At 36.8% G+C, this 21,405-nt stretch overlaps 2 protein-coding genes across 6 annotated transcripts; one reads left to right on the top strand and one right to left on the bottom strand.

Moving 5' to 3' along the window:
- Positions 1–732: 732 nt before the first annotated feature.
- Positions 733–7,667, bottom strand: LOC104597864 (uncharacterized). Of its 3 annotated transcripts, XR_016068597.1 has the most exons (7): positions 6,993–7,479; positions 6,191–6,291; positions 3,723–3,820; positions 2,949–3,060; positions 1,405–1,610; positions 1,126–1,181; positions 733–984 (listed from the first exon to the last, which is right to left on the bottom strand). XR_016068597.1 is itself a non-coding variant. In XM_010259616.3 (6 exons), the coding sequence occupies exons 1-6, from the start codon at positions 7,396–7,398 to the stop codon at positions 967–969; spliced, it is 885 nt and encodes a 294-aa protein (XP_010257918.1). In that variant the 5' UTR covers positions 7,399–7,667; the 3' UTR covers positions 733–966. The 3 variants fall into 3 exon arrangements, 2 of the variants coding, with proteins under 2 accessions (XP_010257918.1, XP_088742624.1); XM_010259616.3 differs by lacking the exon at positions 2,949–3,060 and having other exon boundaries at positions 6,993–7,667; XM_088886498.1 differs by lacking the exons at positions 733–984; positions 1,126–1,181; positions 1,405–1,610; positions 2,949–3,060 and having other exon boundaries at positions 3,719–3,820; positions 6,993–7,478.
- A 4,902-nt stretch (positions 7,668–12,569) lies between these two features.
- Positions 12,570–19,813, top strand: LOC104597865 (uncharacterized). 3 transcript variants are annotated; one of them, XM_010259618.3, is made up of 3 exons: positions 12,570–12,848; positions 13,136–14,167; positions 19,614–19,813. In XM_010259618.3, exon 2 carries the CDS (start codon positions 13,174–13,176, stop codon positions 14,128–14,130), a length of 957 nt encoding a protein of 318 aa, XP_010257920.1. In that variant the 5' UTR covers positions 12,570–12,848; positions 13,136–13,173; the 3' UTR covers positions 14,131–14,167; positions 19,614–19,813. The 3 variants fall into 3 exon arrangements, with proteins under 3 accessions (XP_010257920.1, XP_010257921.1, XP_088758508.1); XM_010259619.3 differs by lacking the exon at positions 19,614–19,813 and adding an exon at positions 16,168–16,287; XM_088902382.1 differs by lacking the exons at positions 12,570–12,848; positions 19,614–19,813 and adding an exon at positions 12,881–13,006 and having other exon boundaries at positions 13,136–14,323.
- Positions 19,814–21,405: the final 1,592 nt, after the last annotated feature.

Below are 21,405 nucleotides of genomic sequence, written 5' to 3'. Positions count from 1 at the left end.
AGAGGTGGTGGACTTGGGCTGCATCTTATGGAACTGTGGAATCCTCTAGTCATTTGCCGACCCACTATAACTTTACTCATTGGGTTTGGATGAGAGTGCTGAATCTGTTTGGAATTAAGATGTGCTTCTCGGCTGATGTGAAGGGATTTATAGCAGCTTGGGCATTTGGAGGTTTATCCAGGTCTGGAAAGGTAACATGGAGTATCATTCTTGCAGCAGTTTTTTGGACAGTTTGGTGTGAACGAAATAATAGGCTATTTGAAGGAAGACAAACTCCAAAAGAAGAAGTTATTAACAGAATTATGGGGATGATACATTCTTGGTTGGCAACTCATCAGTTATTCAAAAATAGGCATATGTCTTCCTTTTTTGATTCAGACTTCCCATTTGGAAGGAATCAATAATTTTTTTTGGTCTTTTAGAGGGTTGGAAATCTGTGGATAACTGTTTTCCTGCTGTACAGAGGCTTCTTTGTATTTTGGCTTTTGATATTAATGAATTACTTTACCTTACACTCAAAAAAAAGGACTCCAATGGGTAATACTAATAGTGAGATCAAACCTACATTTGGACTTGCCCGACCCAATTCCCCATTTATGATGTTTCAAGTTCAAACAGCTGTAATGCAGCTTCTGACCTCACAGAACCAAGGGTCTGGATTTTTTTTTTTTAATTAGCCTGAAAAGACGGAAAATTCAATCTTCTTTCAGACATTCAAGAACTCAACCGAAATTGTAAATAAAAGAAAAGGACACTTTTAAATTTGAACTAACAAGAATATCATGTAAAACATACACCAAAAACCGCAGTTCCCAGCCTTTTCTCCAAATTGGAGCAACATTCATCACCCCCTCCCCCCTCCAAAAAAGCACATCTATGTTCTCCAACTTTTTGACAAGAGAGTGACTTTTCCTTCATATCTATTTTGTCTATAAAGATGGCCTACTCTGTGGTTGCTTTCATCCCCTACTTCTCATCTGCATCCTGCAGGTCAGAAAAACTGTTTAGACAATGTTGAAACCAGTTCAAAATAGAAAACTTATCTGTTTCACACAGTTAGGTAGCCAGTGTTTATAAACAAAGAGCAATACTAAAGACACCTAAGATGAGACGATTCATGTTTACCATATTCTCCACAACCTTGTCAAAATCATCATCAAAGTCCCTATCATCTCCATCATCTGAGAACAGCAAATTGATCATCAGTGGACTCTGAGTAGGAGCTAACAACTAAAAGTTACAATTCTAATATGCATCAGTTTGACAGACAATGATTACTTCAATGAGGGGCCTCCTCATGAGGGTGAAATTTTCTGTTGTCACACACTTATATCCTACATTGTATGGTCAAAGTCCCATGATAACAATGGCCACATATCATGAAACTGGTAAGTGTGGTGGTACCTGGGGCCTCATCACTGCTTCCAAGATCTCCCAATAGAAATGCGTCTAAGTCCTCAGCAGTTGAAGTTGAAGTCTTATTTTTCTGGTTTGTTTGCACCATTTCTGACCTTGGTTCTGTTCCAACCTTTAGAGTTTCTTCTACTTTATTATCTTTTGGTTGCTCTGCTTCTTTCAGCTTAAGCTCTTCCATATACCGTTTTTCATACCTAATATGGAACGAAACCACAAAGAGGCAATCTTCAGAGCCAAACAAAATAAAATAAAATGTTGATCTAGATATGAAGATGCGGATTACCTTACCAGATACAGTAAAATAATCCAAATTCCCAACAAAGCTGGCAACTCATACAGTTAAACATAGTTTACTTTGGGTCTGTTTCCATGCACTTCATTTGAATGTGCACCATACAAGCAAATGTCCCTTTCTCCTATTTGGGTAATTAAGAAAAATAATGAAATAGGGAAATTGATTAAAAGTGAAATACATCATACTGGTTTTGCCAAACGAGCTGAAATTAAAGCCAATTCTCATCAAAACATACCACACCTTAAAAATAGAGAAAGAGACAAATAAAAAAATAAAAATAAAAGCTTCCAGCAATCAGGGGGCAGTAGATGTAATAGAATATATAAATATGAAAATGATATATGGAAGCAATTTCAAACAGGTCTCATGGAAACAAATCTCAAGAAACAGTCAAACAATAAATCCAGATTCCAACACATTGAAACATGGGTTGGGTTAAATGGTAAACCCGCAATGGCCTGACACAATAAGGTTTTCAGGTTAGTCTTAATCAAGTTTCAGGTCAGGTTTTGGTTGGGGCTGGACCATACCACACCCAGCTCATTGTCATGGTGATATGGAAAACAATATAAATATAGCCTTCACTAAGAATGGAGTAGTGTTCATAGGACAGGGCAGGGGCAGGGCGGGTCTGATAATCCTATTCGGCTATTCCATTAGTCAGGTTCAGTTTCAGGTTAAGCCTGACCCATTCTGAACCCAACCCTATTGATATCCCTACTCTGGAATACTATAAGTGAAAAGGTGCAAGACTAGGTCATAACAAGTTTAACTTAACTTGCAACGTTACAATTGGTTCAATAAATAACTGACACTTAAAAAGTAATAACACATAAACAATGATACTGAACCAGTAAAGCAAATCTACCGGTGGAGATTTCAAACATTTTCCTCTTAATTTTCCCATCAGTTACCATTTTAATTACATTTTAGATATTTGTAAGATAGAAATTCAAAATATGGACTGGTGAATTCTAGTTGCAGGCCACCAATTTGAACATGATTAAATTAAAATTTGATGGTGCAGTAAAGGAAACCCAGGCTCTGCTGGGATTGGATACAGTTTTAGGGACTATAATGGGAAAATTATTGCTTTATTCTCAGCCCCCATCGATCAAGCAAATTCCAAAAAAGCAGAAATAAGCAAGGTGTTACAAAGTTTAAAGCTGGCAAGGTCTTCTAACTAATAGTAATTTGGTTGTGAAAGACACTCCAAAGTGGTGATCAGTTAGCTTACATGTGATGGTCTGATTGCATGGTAGTGCAGGAACACTATACGAGAGATAAGGATGTCGGCAAGGGGCCTACTTGTCAGCTACAGCTGATTCACAAGTCAACCAATGAATTGACTGGTACAATGGGAAAACAGGGGGGTCAGTAGAGGAGAGCTTTTTTTTTTTGAAACAGGTAAAGTATTGTATTGCATTAAAAGATGAGGAAAAACATAACATCAGCCCATGTACAATGAGAGCCTGTACAGTGGGAATATACAAAAAGTGTCAACAAAAGAAAGGTCCAGCTTGCAAAAAAGAGAAAAGCTGGACACCCCTGAAAGCCCTTTGTACACTTAAACACAAAGAACCTACAACCTTTATTGTTACTGAAACCATATCAGAAAAAATTGGTGTCAAAAAATCAGCTATTCCTTTCCTTCCAGATGGCCTATATGATAGTAGAGGATAGCTGTTTTGGGGACAGCTAGGAAATAGCGATATAATTTAAATTGTGTAATACTAATGTGTGTAAGGAAATAGCATAGGTGACTTTGGTTGGCCCATGCAGGGATGCTTGGCATCTTTGTAAAGATCAAGCATTCTTTATTCTAATCAATAAAGTTAAATTATCAATAAAAATTTCAAAAGATAGAACCTATGCCTGATTCTAGGAACCAAAATAAAATATTAAAATTTTCATTATAAATATAAAAAATTAACTAATATTCATGAAGAAAAGCATTTTACTGCAAGAAACAGCCAAAATAGTCTTTTTTTCAAGAATAAAAGTTACTTACGGAGTGACATGACTGCTCACAAGTATAAAGTATATCCTCCAGAACTTCCTTTCTTTCATATGGCGTGGACATAACTGATATCTTAGCCTCGAGATTTCCTGCAACAAAAACCTTTTCAGAGAGTATGATTTGATAATTATCTATTTTTTATTTGCTAAGCAACACCAGTGCCCATAAAAACAAAAAATAATAATAATAAATGAACAACATTGATGATCTCTCTACATCCAATTAGTGTTTTAAAACCCATTCGGAAAGTTGAACTGCTTTTCCTTCTGGGCCAATGACTCAGTGGTTCAACCATCCAGGCCAATGGATCAACTTGTGATGTTATTATTGTAAAAAATTTCAACCGGTCAGATTGACGGATCATTTACCAAGCCAATGTTTCTTTTTTTTTTTTTTTTGTAACCTAGCAGGTTATAGGTTGACCCAAACTGGAATTGTGACCACCTGACCAGACTACTAGTCCAACCGGCCAGGTCAACAATGGGTTGAAAACACTGCATCCAATGAGCTTCTGAGCCTTTTCGTATCAATAACATACAGTTTATTACTTTATTTTAACAGTGAAGCTTTAGTTACAAAGTTCAGAGTCCTTGCACTCCTTTTGGGTAGTTAGCCTTGGCTAATTCCTGTCCATCACACATGTCCTTCATTTGGTATGACACTTCAATATATTTGGCTTCTATATAAAATTCATGATCCCACTTTGATGTTATTTTCCCAAGAAACTATCACCTCTGAGTCTCCTTCAACCTGTAGGTCTTTGTAGCTTATAGGAGTAGCCAGCCTTAGACCACAAAGAACTGTCCATAGTTCTACTCTAATAGAGTCATCTTCCCCTATCAGACCAGGAAAAATAGCTTGAATATGTCCTTCTCAATTCCTGTAAACTCCTCTAATTCCAAATGGCCCTGGGCTCCCTAGCCGACATGCATTGAAGTTCAGCTTAACTCTATTTACATTGAGTGGTCGGAATATGTTTGGTTCTTGCCGAAGACGAGGTATCAATCAATTTTTAAAAAAAGTCATCCATAATGAGATGTTAAAAAAATCTCCAATGATTTTAGCTAATGGATAACCTTCACCATTGTTTTCCTCTATTGCATCTCTGTTCTCCCATTTATCTTTGAAAACTATTGAATTTCTTTCTGCCCAAATGTACCAAAGAATGGCTGCTCTTGCACAGTTCCACCTAATTTTGACTCTTCTCTTAGGAGTGAAAAAAGAGGTTCTGAAGAGGCTTTGTATGTCCAATGGGAGATGCCACCCGCAATCAAATGAAGAAAAGAAAAACTCACAAATGTTGGTAGCAAATTGGCAGGAAATTAATAGACGAAAACTGTTTTCATCACTTGCCTTACAAAGGAAAAAAGAAAAGAAATAAATATGAGGGGATAAGAATCTGAGCATCTGAGACATATTGGGAGTCTGACCTAGAAAGATGAAAAAACCAAAACCATGGACACACCTATAGGCAAGTAAATCTATTAAAATAATCCTTATATTTTTCTTATTTCTAACATTACACACCTAGAGAAAAAGGTCTGAAAGTTCATTTTTTGTCACTTAATAATTTTCCATAGAAAAAATGGCATATGTTGTGTAAATTAGCTGTTTATTTGTGCCAAATAACAGGGTGAAAAGGAAAATTCTACATACAAATACCCTTCAGAATCCTGCAGTGTTGAAATCTGATGAGTGAATGACATGGGTACTTGATCCATAGAGTCCATGTGACACTTCCAGCCCTCCAAAAGCATTCCAGCAAAAGAAGGATGAAGTATATGCAGATAGAAATATGGAGAAGATGTAGGTATTTCCAGTCCATGTATAGAGCTCCAATAGTGTTCAAAGTTGCAGTCATATTTTTTCTTCCAAGTGTTTTTTAAACAATAACTGCATTAACAAACCTGTCTTTTCTCTTTTGAGCCTACAATCATTTCATTTCCTCTATTGTCTTTTCTCTTTTGAGCCTACAATCATTTCGTTTCCAGAGGCTAACATACACCATTCAATTTGCCTTTATTTGGTGATGAGGGTTGAAACCTAAAGTTTAAGTTGTTCAATCCACCTGAACCAGCTTGTTATTTGTCATTTTATAAAGACAAGGGTCCAGTTTCTCTTCCAGGCGTGCAGCTGCAGGCATTATTCTCTTCTCTGAGACAGGAAGCACTCCCTTTTTTCATGTTTTCTGATAGCAATAAGAGTTGAATAAGACCTTCTAATTTCTTCTTATAAAGTTCAGAAAATAATTACTTCCCCTCAGACCAGCCAAAGAAAATTAACTCCTTAGAGATAGTGCAAAAGAATTTCTGCTGCAATTAGCAACTTCACATCTACTTAAAAAAAGTTAAAAGCAGCAGGAAAAGCACTTGCGGATTTTTATAACAAGATTGTAAAATCAGTAAGTTATATTTCATTTTATCAGTACAAATATGTCCAGATGAGAAGCAGGGAACTACCTTGACAGTCGAGAGAACTAGAGTGGCATGTCTCTCTTGCCACTCTGTAAGGTCCTTCCGGACATTTGAGACTGTTGGGACATCAGGGATCTCAGGCTCATCTACATGTCAAACAAACAAGTTTAATATTTAACTGTAAGAAAGGGAAGGAGCATGATTTGAATGCATTCCAGTCAGGATAGAAAGAACAACATGATCCTTGCCAGTTTTAATCAAACTCTCTCAAAATGCAGTACTACCCAACATACATAAGCTAAATAGACCAATTTTACCTAATCCAAGTAAAATTCATTAGACATTTGTAACAAGAAACCTACATGTTCACGGATGGTAGACAAATACCGAGAAACCTTAGAAGTTGAAAGTAAGAATATTTACTCTAGAAGCACCAACTACAAACTTGAACGACTTCACGTACTCTTTAAAACACCAAGCACAGTTTAGACCAATTTACATCTACGTAACTTCCAATACATTATGGAATTTGCGTTAGACGTTCAAATTCTTGCTCAATATAAGTTAAACTTCAAAATTTCAAAAGCCACACTATTGGATTTGTAATACATTATACTAATACATCCCGTATTCCTCTTAATGCCACTACTCGCAAGTTTCCTCCAAAGTCAACAAACACCCCCGCCCCCAAATTATTAATGCGTAAATTAAAAACACTCAACCAAAACCCTAAACTAAGAAGATCTTCATAATTAAAGAATTCGATGGAGAAACAAAAATAAACCAAAACAGACGTGACAGTAGACAAAAAAAATTGTCCAAAAGAAAATCGAAATGAATCAAGCACCTTCAATGGGAAAGTCCTGAAATGTATTAATGGTAATGCCCTTGACAAACTCCCGCAGTTCTTGGGTGACGCCAAATTTCTCGAGATCCGAAGACGAGGAAGCAGCAGAAGAGTCGATAAGTGAGATTACGGTGGCAGGAATCTGGGGCGAGATCCCCTCGGCAAGGGATTTGATCTGATCGGCTCGCTTCAAGGCCTCGATCTTGATCTGATCGGCTTTCTTCGTGGCCTCGGCAGCAATCTCCTTCGATTTCTTCGCGGTCTCTGAGACGATATCAGAGATCCTGGCCGCTCCCCTTGTTAGTTCCGGAGATCGCTTCGCTGCTGAGATCGCTTCTTTTGTGATCTCCTGAGATCTCTTCGCTGCTTCTTCGGCAAAGCTTCTAGCTTTCTGCCATAAATCCATGGCCGGAAAACGTTACTTTCGATTGTTTCTCCTCTCTTTCTGTGCTTATTATTATTATGACAATAATTTGGATTTGATAAGGCAAAGATAAAGGGAAATGGTTATTTTTTTGTACGGGAAAATTTGAACTAGTGTTTGCTAACGTGCGCCAATGGAAATTACTAACCACCACGGCTCACGGGATGGCATTTGGTAATTGGAAAAGAGTCGGTTGGGGAGCTTTAGACTTCGAGTTCAGAAACGCGGGAAGATCCACATATCTTTTCCTTAACACGTTAAAGCCAGTAGCGCCAAATCAAATAACGATACTGAAGTAGAGGTGTAAAACGGTCAGTGCCGCACTCTCGAATAGAAGGATAATTTGGGGGTCGGCCCGATATGGCCCACGGCTCAAGCCTGTGCGGGTTCGTGTTGCACCGTGATATATTGTAAGCCTGGGTCGAGCGGGCTGCAGATCATATTGGATTGGGCCATAGGCCAGGCCTTGGGCAAAGGCTTAATCGGGTCAATTTTTTTTGTTTTTTTACATTTTTTATTTATTTATTTTTTTAGTAAGTAAAACTAAAATATTTAATTTTCCTTTAGAAACTATTCGAAAAATAAGAAATTAAATAAAAAATATTTAACCAAATAAGAAGTCAAAGAGACAAAGACTCAAAGTGAATAATAAATTGGAAAAAATATGAATTTTATTTCATTTAAATTTGAATGATATTAAGCATACAATGGTTGGATGAAATATGAAAATTGGAAAATAGAATAAATAAATAAAACATAAAAAATACAATATAGTTATAAATTGAAAATAAAAATTATGTTATTAAAAATATCAAATAAATCAAATAAAATTTAAACAAAATTTAAAATAATTTGAAAAAAATGCTATGTACAAAAAATATTGATTTCATCATTTTCTCCTATTGTTCTTAACTTTGATCATCTGCTTCAGGTGAAACATAAGGTGTAGTGTCATGCCCTCCTTTGTCTTGTAATCTATCTTTAGCATCCAGCAAATCTTTAAAACAAATGCACATCTCACATGCCATGGTGGCGAGAATTGGATAGGGCTATTTATAGGAATTGAAAATAATTCAATTGCCCAAATGCTTTAAAATAGTTGTTTTTTAGTTATTGGAAAGGGTATTTTGATCATTGTAAAATATTTATCACTTTACCCTAAATGCCCCCAAATTAGGTCGTTACATAGTTGATGGGGGGCATTTGTGCCATTCTTTCTCCCCCAAAACCAAAATACATAAATACCTCGCTATATAGTTGTTTATACTTATTGGATGATATTTCTGTAAAAAAAACTCCCCAAAAAACTGGATGGGCAGATTTACACCTCTATATTAAAGTCTTGAAAACCTTGACTCTACGTGGACTTGCCTTGGCCTTGTGATATAACGGTATAGCTATCAATGGTCGTTATAACGGTGAGTAACAAACTGGATGGGGTTATGGAGACAAATTGGGCTTTTTCTTTTTTTACTCCATGGGGCTATAGAATGGGGGTTAGTCGGTTAGCCCATCCCCCCAACCCAAGACCCCCCCCCAAGCTTAGAGGTGAATCGGGTCGTGCCGCCCGTGGCCTGGCACGATCATGCGAGCCGTGCTGGGCCTAGGGTTTTAGGTCCACAGGCCGGCACAACACGGTACAACCAAGCGAGTCGTGTCGCCCACGACCCATATATTATATATATATATATTATATATATTTATGTAATATTATATAAATTATAATTATATAATAATATGTAGTATATAATATATTAATAAAATAAATATTTTATTTTATTATACTAATTTATTTAATTATTGTATATATAAGCAATTGTATGCATAAAGTTCATATAAAATTAAAATTTTAAGTTTTTTATTAATTTTTTAAATAAATAGCACGGGCCCCGCATGGGCTTGGGTCGTGGGCCATGGCGGGCCGACCCTCAAAATTTTCATCGAGGAGAGTGGCACGGCCCGCACCGGCATAACCCAAATAGAGTAGATTATGATTTACTTTTGTTTAGATTTTATTTTATTTGATTGGTGAATTACAAAAACCCCCTTATATTATAGATCAGTGACAAAGACCCCTTAACTTTAATTTGGGACAAAAGAACCCCTGAATTTTTACATTGCCATAAAAATTCCCTCGGTTGATAAGTCAAATGGCAGAGGGTGCTAAATTATCAAAATACTCCACTAAACTTTTTTTATTTTTTTTTTCTTATCGTTTTCTCTTAAAACTTAACTAGCCCATAAATACTTTGATCATCCCAAAAAAGAAAAAAAATGACTTTCATTAGAGATCATTGTCGGAAAAGGAAAAAAATCTTTGACAATTTCATTTGCTCTCTCTCACACACATTCTCCTTCCTCTCTCTCTCTCTCTCTTTCTCTCTTCTCCCATTTTTCTCTACCTCCCACTCTCTTCTTCCCTCCTTTCCTTTGTTCCTCCTCTAATCCCATTCCCTGCAACCGAGTCAACCAGCATCGTCACTAGGAAGTGCAAACTCGAGAGGTGACTAATGTACGACACCACTTTTTCAAACAATCTAGGTTGCTTGAAAGTTAAAACCCACTTTTCTATCACCTCGGCGCAAAGCTACCTCGATATGTAGCCACTTTGGAATCAGGTCACCTCGGCGTTCCAACTAGTTCGTGACATAGGAGCCAAAGTGACACGTAATTGTCCCTAGGCAATTCCGAACCCCATGGGATTACGCCACACGATGGTAGGCCTTATCCTCTCTCCGTCCGGATCGGGCGATAACGATAAGGATCATAAACTCACGATACCCTCCGGATAAAACGGGAACCGACCTCATCCATCTAGGTCGAAGATCCTGGAACTATTCCATAAGGTTCACGGCAGCAACCCCTTCGGGGCCCAGGTACGCATAATATCATTTGCACACTAACACTCTAGCTCATTTTCAGCTAGTAGTCTCCCGCAAGAATATTAACTTAAGCATTGGAGCGGCCTCGTTGGGTTAGCCACCCTTAGTTCTCTGAGTTCATTGTTTTGCAGAACAACCAGCTCATCACACAATGAAGCTTTAGGCCATCCTCGAGAAGGGAGCATCCAGTTCGTGCTCCATCAGGTGGCACCGGGACCCGAGGTGGCAACGCAGACTCTCGGAAGGCCTCAACACACGAGCGTAACCCTTTTGCAGCAAAGATGCCACCTTGTTCGTGTCTGGGGAAAACATTGCAGATTATGAAGGAGCAGGTGAGGGCTTGGTGTATTTCCATGGACTCTCCACCTGGGTAGGCAAAGAGAGTGGTTAGTTGGTTACACCTTCCTGTTCGAGAACTTCGATGAGCACATCAGCACCTTTTTTGGGTTCATCGGGGGTGAATCGAGGAACGAAAGTTGATGAAGAGGAGGGTGAGGTGGTGATGGTAGCAGTGGTGAAGGCAGTGGCAGTGGCAGGGGCAGCGGCGATGGAGTGTTTTGGCTTCCTATCTAAGACGCTGTTTGCGATGTAGAGAGGACAAAAGGAACTGGATTTCTGGTGGTTTGTCGAGAGGGGGAGCGAGATTTGGTAATGGGGTTTTAGTGAATTGAAGGAAGGGAAGTGGGAGGGCCTTGAGAGGGAGAGCTGTGTAGAGGTAGATGCCATTGATGACATCGAAAGGGATACAGTGCAGGGTTTCAGAGGAAGAAAGATTTATGCATGGCACATGTATATATCTAGATACGTACAAGAAGAGCCCACTAGTGACGCCATCGTTGGAGCTGGACCATTTGAACGATCAAGATCTAGGGCTCAACCGCTCAACGAGATAGGGTTTTAATGGCAAATTCATGTGAAGAGCGTTCGGAATGAAGAGAAAGGGATGGAACGGTCAGAGTTTTCATAAATGTTAGTTTTGGTATTACGGAAATTTTTAGCCCGCACCTGATATCACGTAATGGTTCAAACTGACGGTGAGTTAAGGTTGGGCACTAAATTGTTGTAAAATGAAAATTCATGTATTAAATTATCGTATTTTAAAGTTCGGATACTAAATTGGCACTCAACCTAAAATACAAGTACCTATCAGAAAGTTTTTCTATTTATATTAATGGGCCCGTACTTAGTACGGGGTCATGCCTAATAAACAATCAAAACTAGGGTTTTTCATTTTTATGAACTGTCATGTAGAGTTTTAAAAATTAACGCGGGCGCTGAACCATTTTTGCCTGCAGGTTAAATAGGTTAGACCATGGACATAAGCCAAATACCTATATGTGGTTCATACTAGGTCTAATTTATATATTATTATTATTATTATTATTATTATTATTATTATAATTTTAGATTTTTATAAATAAAAAAATTGAAATTTGAAGCAAAAAAGAGTTCTTTGGGCTAAAAAACGAAATATAGATCTCCAAAAGTCAGCTATAAAAAGATCACTCTAATCCGGGCGTATGAAAACTTTAACAGTTAAACCGCCGGGATCCATGTATACATAACCAAGTCAATGATTTTTATTTTTTAATTGATATATGCGGGTTTTAAGAAAACTGGAGCTGAAAGCATTACCAAGTCAATGATTCAATACGTTATTACACCTACCCTTAGACCTATCTGGCTATCTCCAATACATTACTCCCAATCCTAAATTCCTAATATTAAATATTAGGTAAATACTAATCGTTATCCCTTCTGAATTGACACCATGATCGGCCAGTGGTTTTTGAAAAGCAAGGGAACTCCCGGTATCAGAAGAAGATTCTGGTCTGGCGACAAAACCCATTTTTAGATGGTACAATGTGATGTCAATGGGCTTGGAATTTTCAAGCCCAAGTCCTAACTCCTAATGCAATTGGCCAGCCACCCCTAGAATTGAAGAGCAAATTCCACGTGTCAGGTGCAGAAAGTATGTTTAACAACACGCATCGCTGTCCTTTATCTGCTGTTCACCTCCGAAGTATCTTAAATGGGAAAAAGAGAGATTCTTTTTTTGCCATTGTGTCTTTGTTTTAAACGTAAAAGAATGAGGCGAGGGATCTAGAATCATATGGGGACTGGAGGAATGCTGTAGAAACAAATTAATAAAACGTCAGAACTCTGAAATGCTGTAAAGCAAAGGTGGGCCACTTGAGTAACATGAATGGGGGTGGGGTTATCGGGCTTTAGTTGTTGTTGACTTGTTGTTGCTTGTTAGTTGTTACACCTTAACAATCCTACTCATTCCTTTCTGCACTTTAAATTTGAAAAGGATAATATATAATGATAATCAGTCTCCATTGACTCCAGTCACAACAGCTTCGACCCTCGACCCTCAAACCAGATGGCCACCACAAGGTAAAAACTCCGCAGTTTTCCTCCTTTTCGTTTCGTTCCTCTATATGTATCTATATGTGTGGGTGTAAGCAAGGCAACCATCGTAAGCTTTTCCACATTGGGGGTTGGGACAAGTCATCGAACAGTGCGAGTGTGAAACCGTCTCATAAGGTGCACTTCTCACTCTTATGCTCTTTACAAGCATTCCCTTTTTATTGTTTTCGTTTTGTTAGCAATCGTTGAATTTAGAGGATGAATTTTGTACTTATCTGGGTTATCTTTTGTTTACGCCTCCGAGAGGCGGGTGATGTTAGTTCCATCAATTTTGGGTTGGTTTGGGTGATTTAAGGATTTCCTGAATCTCGGCTTTCTGATTGGCTTGTGGGTTTACTTTCTTTTTTTACTGACTGATTAGTATTTTGTTTTGGTGGTTTTTTTTTTTTTTTAATGGTTTTTAGGGTTTGGTTCATGTTTTAGCTGATAGTGTTTCCGAGATATGTTGGTTCTTAGCATGGACTCGAAGAGGCAGAGACGCCCAAATGTCAGATTGGTAGAGATAGGGGACGTTCCTGCGGCTTTTGCTTGTGGCTTTTCTCACAAAGCTAAGGAAAGTTTGGAAGACAATAGATGGAAATATGAGCTGGATAACTATAGAGAAACTGATTTTAATAATCCCATTTATGGATTTTCTATGCCAAGGTCATCCGGATTAACAGTTTCAGATCCTAGTGTATCTCCAAGGGTTTCGTCCGATACGCAGCACAGCAGAGAGAATAGGAACCCTAACTCTTCGAAATTGGTTTCTGAATTTGCGAGTACGGGTGAAACTAATGCTGGTAAACCTATGTTGGATTTTGGAACAGTAAAGCGCAAGGGCCGGCTCATGAAGAGGAGAGGGCGGAGTACCAGAGGTAACAATGGTGTTGTTGGCAGAGCTTGGAGTTCTAAGTTTTGTCCTGACATGAGTTATGGAAATGAAAGAGGGTTTAGGGGCTTCGAGTTTGGTCCTGCATCAAATCCATGTTACGATGTTTACACTGTTGAGGGGTTCAAGGATTCATCAGACCGTGATACTTCAAATACAAGCAAAGAAGCTCATGAGAATAACTGCTTAGAACCCATTTCCGATGCACAGGCAAGGGGAGATTCTGATGAGCATTGGGTAGGGGATGCTTGTAGAGGAGATGGTGCCTTGTATTCTCATGATGGGCCCTGTATGGCTCATAAATCAAGTGGTGGATATGACGATATGGGTAGTAGTGGTGTAAATAGTGTTAGAAGATGGTTGGAGGAGCTAGGGTTTGGTAGGTATTCTGATATATTTGAAATGCATGAGGTGGATGAGGATGTGCTGCCCTTACTTACAATTGAAGATCTCAAAGAGATGGGCATTAATGCTGTTGGGACTCGGCGGAAGATGTACACTGCAATCCAACATCTAAGGGAAGGATGACTTTCTGTTTGATAAAACTACTTCAGTAAATGGACAGGTAATCTTGCTCCTAGCAGCTTTTTGTCTAACCAAATAACACGTGTGAAATGTAATCTTGGAAGCTTTTTTCTTTGATGTTTTTATTCTCATGTATCTGACATTTTCATATATTCTGGTTCATGTATCTGACATTTTATGCAGTGTTATACATCAATCACCAACTCTGTAGTTGTAGCTTAAATGCTGACAAAACAAAGAAAAGTAATGATCCCTTTGCCCCCTTTTCTTGTGCTTTCTAATGGAGTACTCCGTAATAAAATGATATCAAGTTTCTCAATTTTTGGGTATCTAGGAAGTGTTAATTTAAGTTTATATGTAAGCTAACAAGAGTTAAGTTATTATACAACAAAACTGTTTTTTGATGAGATGAGTTCACTGTGGTGTTAAATAGTGACTTTTTTTCATATAGAATTGTGATATGAATAGGCTAGCATGCAAGAAGGTTGCTGTTTTGTCATTTGCTGAAGTTGTAAAGATGGGTTTTGAATCAAGGGCTCTCTAATAAAACTCAGGCCATACCTCCCCTCCCCTCCCCCAACACACATACATGCACAAAACAATGGAATCTCATTATTTAACACCCACTGAAGATCAGATTTTTATAATGAGAACTACCAATTCTAGATGGCCCATTGGCATCTTACTATCAAAACTACAGCCGTATGATTGATGAAATAAGATCTCTGAGTAGTAAATTCTGTATGTGTATATTCAACTACTCTAATTTGCATTTTCTTTTCTGGAGCTGGTTAAATGGATAGGAAATTTAGATCTCTACTTCATATGGATGTTGGTCCCTTGGTCCCAATGATCAATACTGTGCACAAGTTTGTAAGGAAAGTCTTAACTCATTTAAAACCATATAAGTGGTCTACCCATTTATAACCTTGGGAACTATTTGTTACAAGAGGATATTGAAGGAAGTGACAATCTGATGGGGATTTGAACGCTCTGTGGTAGTGCTTACTTTCATGCCTTCATTGAACTAATCTTAGCAATCCTTTCTATCCTAGACAAACGTTCAGTTTTATAACCCTTGACATGGTGGCTTCTGTTGGGAAATCATGCTCCCCGTCCTCTTCTTCCACTCTTCTGTGAATGCTAGAACCTAGAAGTTTAGAGCAGACTGCAGACCCACTTTGTTTCCCATTTGAAGGACTGGTGGGGATTTGGATGGTCTTCCTCCCTTTACATTGACCAACTTTGACTGCAAAGCTTGCTTCCATTTTTTGGAAACAAACTTTGTTCCTATTTTGAATGTAAAAACAGTGGAAAAACAAATTTACTTCCCATTCAGTGTAAAAACATCTGCAAAACTGAACTAGAGTGAAGATTTGCTTTGGTTCTGCATATACATCCTTATCAAGCGCATTTATAAACCATGATGGCACCAGCATATTTTTCGTCAATGATGAAACAAATTGTAAGACCTGAAAAACTATAACAGAATAGGGACAAAATAAAGTGCAAATAAAAAGCTGCAAATAAAAAGTAACTCCACTTCTTCTTGATGGATCCAACAACACTTGAACACAACCTTGGACTTCACAAAGCTGATGATACAATCCGAATTGGGCAGAACCTTGTTGGAGGTTTTGATAGCCTTCCAATAAAGTGAATAACTTTGTTGGGTAGAGCTTTGTGACTTCTGCACATTCCCTTTTATAGGCGATTGCCACAACGTCTCTCCTATGAAAAAGGAGATAAGAGCCGTTGCAAAAGATTTACTCACCAACACTTATCTTGTTTTACCCCTTCGGATTGAGACAAGTGTCTCAATGATCATGGTTTTAAACCACATGATCACTCAGCCCATTCCAAGCCAAACATCCTCTTGCTGACTTAGTCAAAAGCTGAAATGGATCCAATTTAGACCCAATAACCACCCTGTGAACAAGTCAAAAACAGTTTACAGAAAACAGATTTTTTTTTTACTAGAAAATAAATAATAACATATAACAAAAATTATAATTGGTGTGTGTTGTATTGTGTTCACAGAGATGATATCATTAAGCTACTCCATCAACGTGTGGCTTTTCACATGGCCAGTGGATTCTCCTACACGTTGAGGATTCCAAATCGAGGGCCTATGGCCACCCGTTCCAACATCTCCCACTTAGCCAGTTAGGCCCGAGATGTTTGGTTGCTTCTCAATCCCATTGACACCACGCGCCTTTTAAAATCACTAACCCCAATGGGCTTTGTCAATGGATCAATAACCATATCATTTATCGGCACGTGCTCTACCAGGATCTCATTCCGTTGGTAGATATCATGAAGATACCGGTATTGCAAGTCAATGTGCTTTTCTTTTGGACCAATTTCTCCATTTTTTATTGTCTTGATGGCCGCTTCATTATCATTGAACATTCTGATAGCTCCTTCAGGTGCACCTAGTATTTTTAATTCTTCCAAGAACCTTTTTATCCAAATTCCTTTTGATGCTGTTGTGCTGCAAGCTATGAATTCAGCTTCCATAGTATATTTGGCTTCACAGCCTTGCTTTTTGCTTGCCCAAGAAATGGCTCCTCCTCCCAAAAGGAAGATGAACCCGGTAGTAGATTTTCTATCATCCGGGTCTCCTGCAAAATCAGCATCACAGTAACCCATCAATTCTAATTGATCACAAGAGTATGTTAGTCTATAATCCTTGGTTTGTTGTAAATATCTTAGAATTCTTTTAATGGCTGACCAATGTGCAGTTTCTAGATTACTTTGGTATCTACTAACAAGACTAACAACATAAGACAAATAAGGTCTTGTACATAACATTGCATATATTAAACTACCAACTGCTTGTGCATAAGGAATATTCTTCATGTAACTTCTCTTTCATTTCTAGGTGATATGTCCTTAGACATTTTAGTTCCTTTGCAAATAGGAGTATCGATTCCATTACAATCTATCATGTTAAACCTTTTAAGTATCATTTGTAAATAATTTTCTTGTGAAAGAGATAATGTCTTATATTTTCTGTCTCTTTCTATTTTTATTCTAAGTACATAGCTAGCATCTCCCATGTCTTTCATTTCAAAATTAGTACTTAACCAATGTTTTGTTTCATTTATCATTGATATATTATTACTAGCTATTAGAATATCATCAACATATAAGGAGTATAATAAAGAACTCCCACTATTCATTGAGTAAACACAGTGATCGAATGGATTTGGGATAAACCCAAATTTTGTGATGGAATTATGAAATGTGTAATACCACATCCTAGAGGATTGTTTTAGTCCATATAGAGACTTGTTCAATTTATATACTTTATTTTCCTGCCCTTCTCTTATGTATCATTCTGGTTGTGTCATATAAATTTTTTTATTTAGCTTTTCATTTAAGAAAGCGGTTTTTACATCCATCTGACATAACTTTAAATCAAAATGTGCAACTAAGGACATTAAAATTCTAATGGAAGTAAATCTTGCTACCAGTGAGTAAGTTTCATCATAATCTATACCTTCAACTTGTATATATCCCTTTGCTACAAGCCTAGCTTTGTATTTTTCTATAGAACCATCTACTTTTAATTTCTTTTTGAAGATCCATTTGCTTCCAATTGGTCTTCTATTACTAGGCAAATCTACCAATTCCCACACTTGATTTTTATTTATTGAATTTAGTTCTTCATTTATGACTTTTTTCCATTTTTCTTTTTCGGGTGCTTTCATAGCCTCCGAATAACTTATTGGATCATCTATTGATTCTTCATTTAAGAAGGTATAATAATCTTTCAATTTGGAAGAGGGAAACATTTCTCTTTGAATTTTTCATAATGTATCATTCTTTGTTGTATATGTTTCTTTTTGTATATCTTCCTTTTCTATTTCAAATAATTGAGTCAAGACTATCATTTTCATCTTTTATTTGGTCTTCTAAGAACACAACATCCCGACTTTCTATGAATTCAATAGATCCATCAGATTTATGATTTATGAATTTGTAACCTTTGTTGTTTTCTGAATATCCTATAAAGGTGTATATTATGCTTTTGTTATCTAGTTTGTTTCTTAGTTGACTAGGAGTTCTAACATAGGCACTAGAACCCAAAATTTTAATATTATATAGGTATGGTTTTCTACCGGTCGAGATTTCATGAGGTGTCAATTTATTCACTTTAGTTGGTATTTTGTTTAGAATATAAATTGTTGTAGTTAATGCTTCACCCCAGAAATGTGTTCCTAGATTGGAGTATGATAACATTGACCTTACCATGTCAAGTAGAGTTCTATTCTTACGTTCAGCAACTCCATTCTGTTGTGGAGTATAACTCATAGTTAATTGATGTTTTATCCCATTTTGTATACAAAAATCATTAAATAGATTAGATATATATTCACCACCTCTATCACTTCTTAATATCTTTATTTTTCTTTCTAATTGGTTTTCTACCTCTAATTTGTATTCTTTAAATTTTTCTAATACTTCATATTTTCTTTTAATCAAATAAACATATCCATATCTAGAGCTATCATCAATAAAGGTCACAAAGTATTCTATTCCCTTGTGTGTCTTGACATTTAGTGGACCACAAACATCTGAGTGTACAATATCTAACAATTCTTTTGATTTTCTTCCTTTATTAAATGGTAATTTGGATAATTTTTCACTAAGACATGCTTCACAGTATTTAAAATTAATTTCCATCTTAGGTATTAAGCCACTTGAAGACATCCTCATCATTTTGTCTTTATTAATATGGCAAAGTCTCATGTGCCATATATAGGCATTTTCATCCACATTATATACACAAACAAAATAAGCAGAAGAGACATTCACTTTATTAATAGATAAATGATACAGACCATCAGACTTGGTTCCAAACAATAAGACTCTCCCATGTTTTCCAATTGACACTTTTCCTCCCCTAAAACGAACTTCAAAACCCTTTTCATCCAAAAGGGGTACAGACAAAAGATTCCGCCTAACACTAGGTGTATACATTATATCATTTAAGATAAGATTTTTATTTTCATTGATGACTATTTTCACTTTCCCAACACCTAGTACATCACAATAGGTATTGTTTCTTATGAAGATCCTATGTTTGCTAGGCTTCATTTCCTTCATCTCCATAAATAGTTCATTGGATTTGCATACATGGCGAGAAGAACCCGAATCAATGCACTAATCAACATAATCAATATCAGCAAGTAATGATTCAGAAACCACACAAATGATATCTTTCTTTGTTGATTTATTATGATTGTTATCTTTATTTTTCTTGTTTTGATAACAATTATATTTGGTATGGCCTGGTTTCCCACAAATAAAACATTTGCCTTTAGTTTTCTTGAACTTCTTTGAAAAATTAGATTTATTATGATACTTCTTTCCTTTATTTTTATAGTTCTCAATTTTTTTAGTAGTTTTATTAGTTTCAATTGGACTAGTGGCAACTATCAATGATGATGATTGAGCCTTTTTGCTCTTTCGTTCAGCTTCCAGGCCTAGCAAAGTTGGTAGATTTTTCATATTAATGTCTCTTCCAGAATGATTTAAGGCAACAACCACATTATCCCAAGAGTCTGGAAGACTATGCAATATAGTAGACACCTGAATCTTTTCGGGGATGGGATTCTCAACTGCTACTAATTCTTTTGCAATAACATTCATCTTATTAATATGATCTATTACTGAATCTCCATCTTTCATCTTACAAGCATAATATTTTTCTATTAACATTTGAAGATAAGATTCAGTTACCTTTCCATAAGCTTCCTTAACTGCATCAAATAATTGTTTAGCATTCCCATATTCTTCAAACAAGACTTCAATGTTTGATTCCATAAAAGTTAACAAACAAGAGCGGGCAGTTTTATTATCTTTTAAGTATTTCTTATAGGCTTTTCTAACAACCAATGATGCATCATCATCAGGAACAGAGGGAACATCTTGTTCTAATATGGTATTCAACGTCTTTTTGATCTAGTATAAGTCTCATCCTACGTTTCCAGAGAGGAAAATTACTACCGTTAAGTTTTTCAGTTTTGTTTAATTCATTTGCTATTGCAGATCCAACCATTATGTCTATGAATAAACAAGGAGGCTGCAAGCAAAAATAAAATGAAATTTATAGTGTAATGGTAAGCTAATATGAGCAAGCAGCTATTTTCAGTCAAGAAAATTGGTGAGATCTAACTATGATTAACTATGATTAACAGTTAACTGAAAATCATAAAAAAGAAATCAGCTTTCTTAAATTTTGCTCTGTAAGAATGAGATTAATATTTTACCCAAGATAAAGCCAAGAAAATTTATAGAAGCACAAAATAAATGCTTAGCACACAATAGCGCAGGATAGACTTCGGTAGAGATATCAATCATACCAAGCAACAAGTATTCAGGAAGAAAAGAAAAAGAAATTATTAAACACTACTTGAATGTTTTCTCAAAAAAGGGTTGAAACCCTAAATGTAAAGAAAAAGTTTAGAAAATACCTGGATAGATCTCTGTAATAGAGATCTCAAACCTTTTATGCTTTCACCGAATCTTGATGTCGTTTCAGTAGACCGGATGTTGGAGTCGTAAATCAAATAGAGTAAGCTTTGTTCTTATTGATAACAAATATTTTCTTTTGGGAAGACAAATGTGTAAGAGTAGTGAAAAAGAAAAGACTCCATTTTTGGGGTCTAAAAAGAAAGCTGCTGAACCACTTTTGTTCTTTCTTTTTATTTGCTCACAGTCCCTTTTACTTTAAAGGACTGATATGGTGTAGCACATGTACATGCACACCATAGGTAACAAAGCTCTGATACCAATGAAAAACTATAACAGAACAGGGACAAAATAAAGTACAAATAAAAAGCTGCAAATAAAGAGTAACTCCACTTCTTCTTGATGGATCCAACAACACTTGAACACAACCTTGGACTTCACAAAGCTGATGATACAATCCGAATTGGGCAGAACCTTGTTGGAGGTTTTGATAGCCTTCCAATAAAGTGAATAACTTTGTTGGGTAGAGCTTTGTGACTTCTGCACATTCCCTTTTATAGGCAATTGCCACAACGTCTCTCCTATGAAAAAGGAGATAAGAGCCGTTGCAAAAGATTTACTCACCAACACTTATCTTGTTCTACCCCTTCGGATTGAGACAAGTGTCTCAATGATCATGGTTTTAAACCACATGATCACTCAGCCCATTCCAAGCCAAACATCCTCTTGCTGACTTAGTCAAAAGCTGAAATGGATCCAATTTAGACCCAATAACCACCCTGTGAACAAGTCAAA

This window comes from Nelumbo nucifera, chromosome 4 (assembly GCF_055504915.1).
Source record: "Nelumbo nucifera cultivar China Antique chromosome 4, China Antique-T2T, whole genome shotgun sequence".
Lineage (NCBI taxonomy): Eukaryota > Viridiplantae > Streptophyta > Magnoliopsida > Proteales > Nelumbonaceae > Nelumbo > Nelumbo nucifera.
This window is presented reverse-complemented; position numbering and strand designations above follow the sequence as displayed.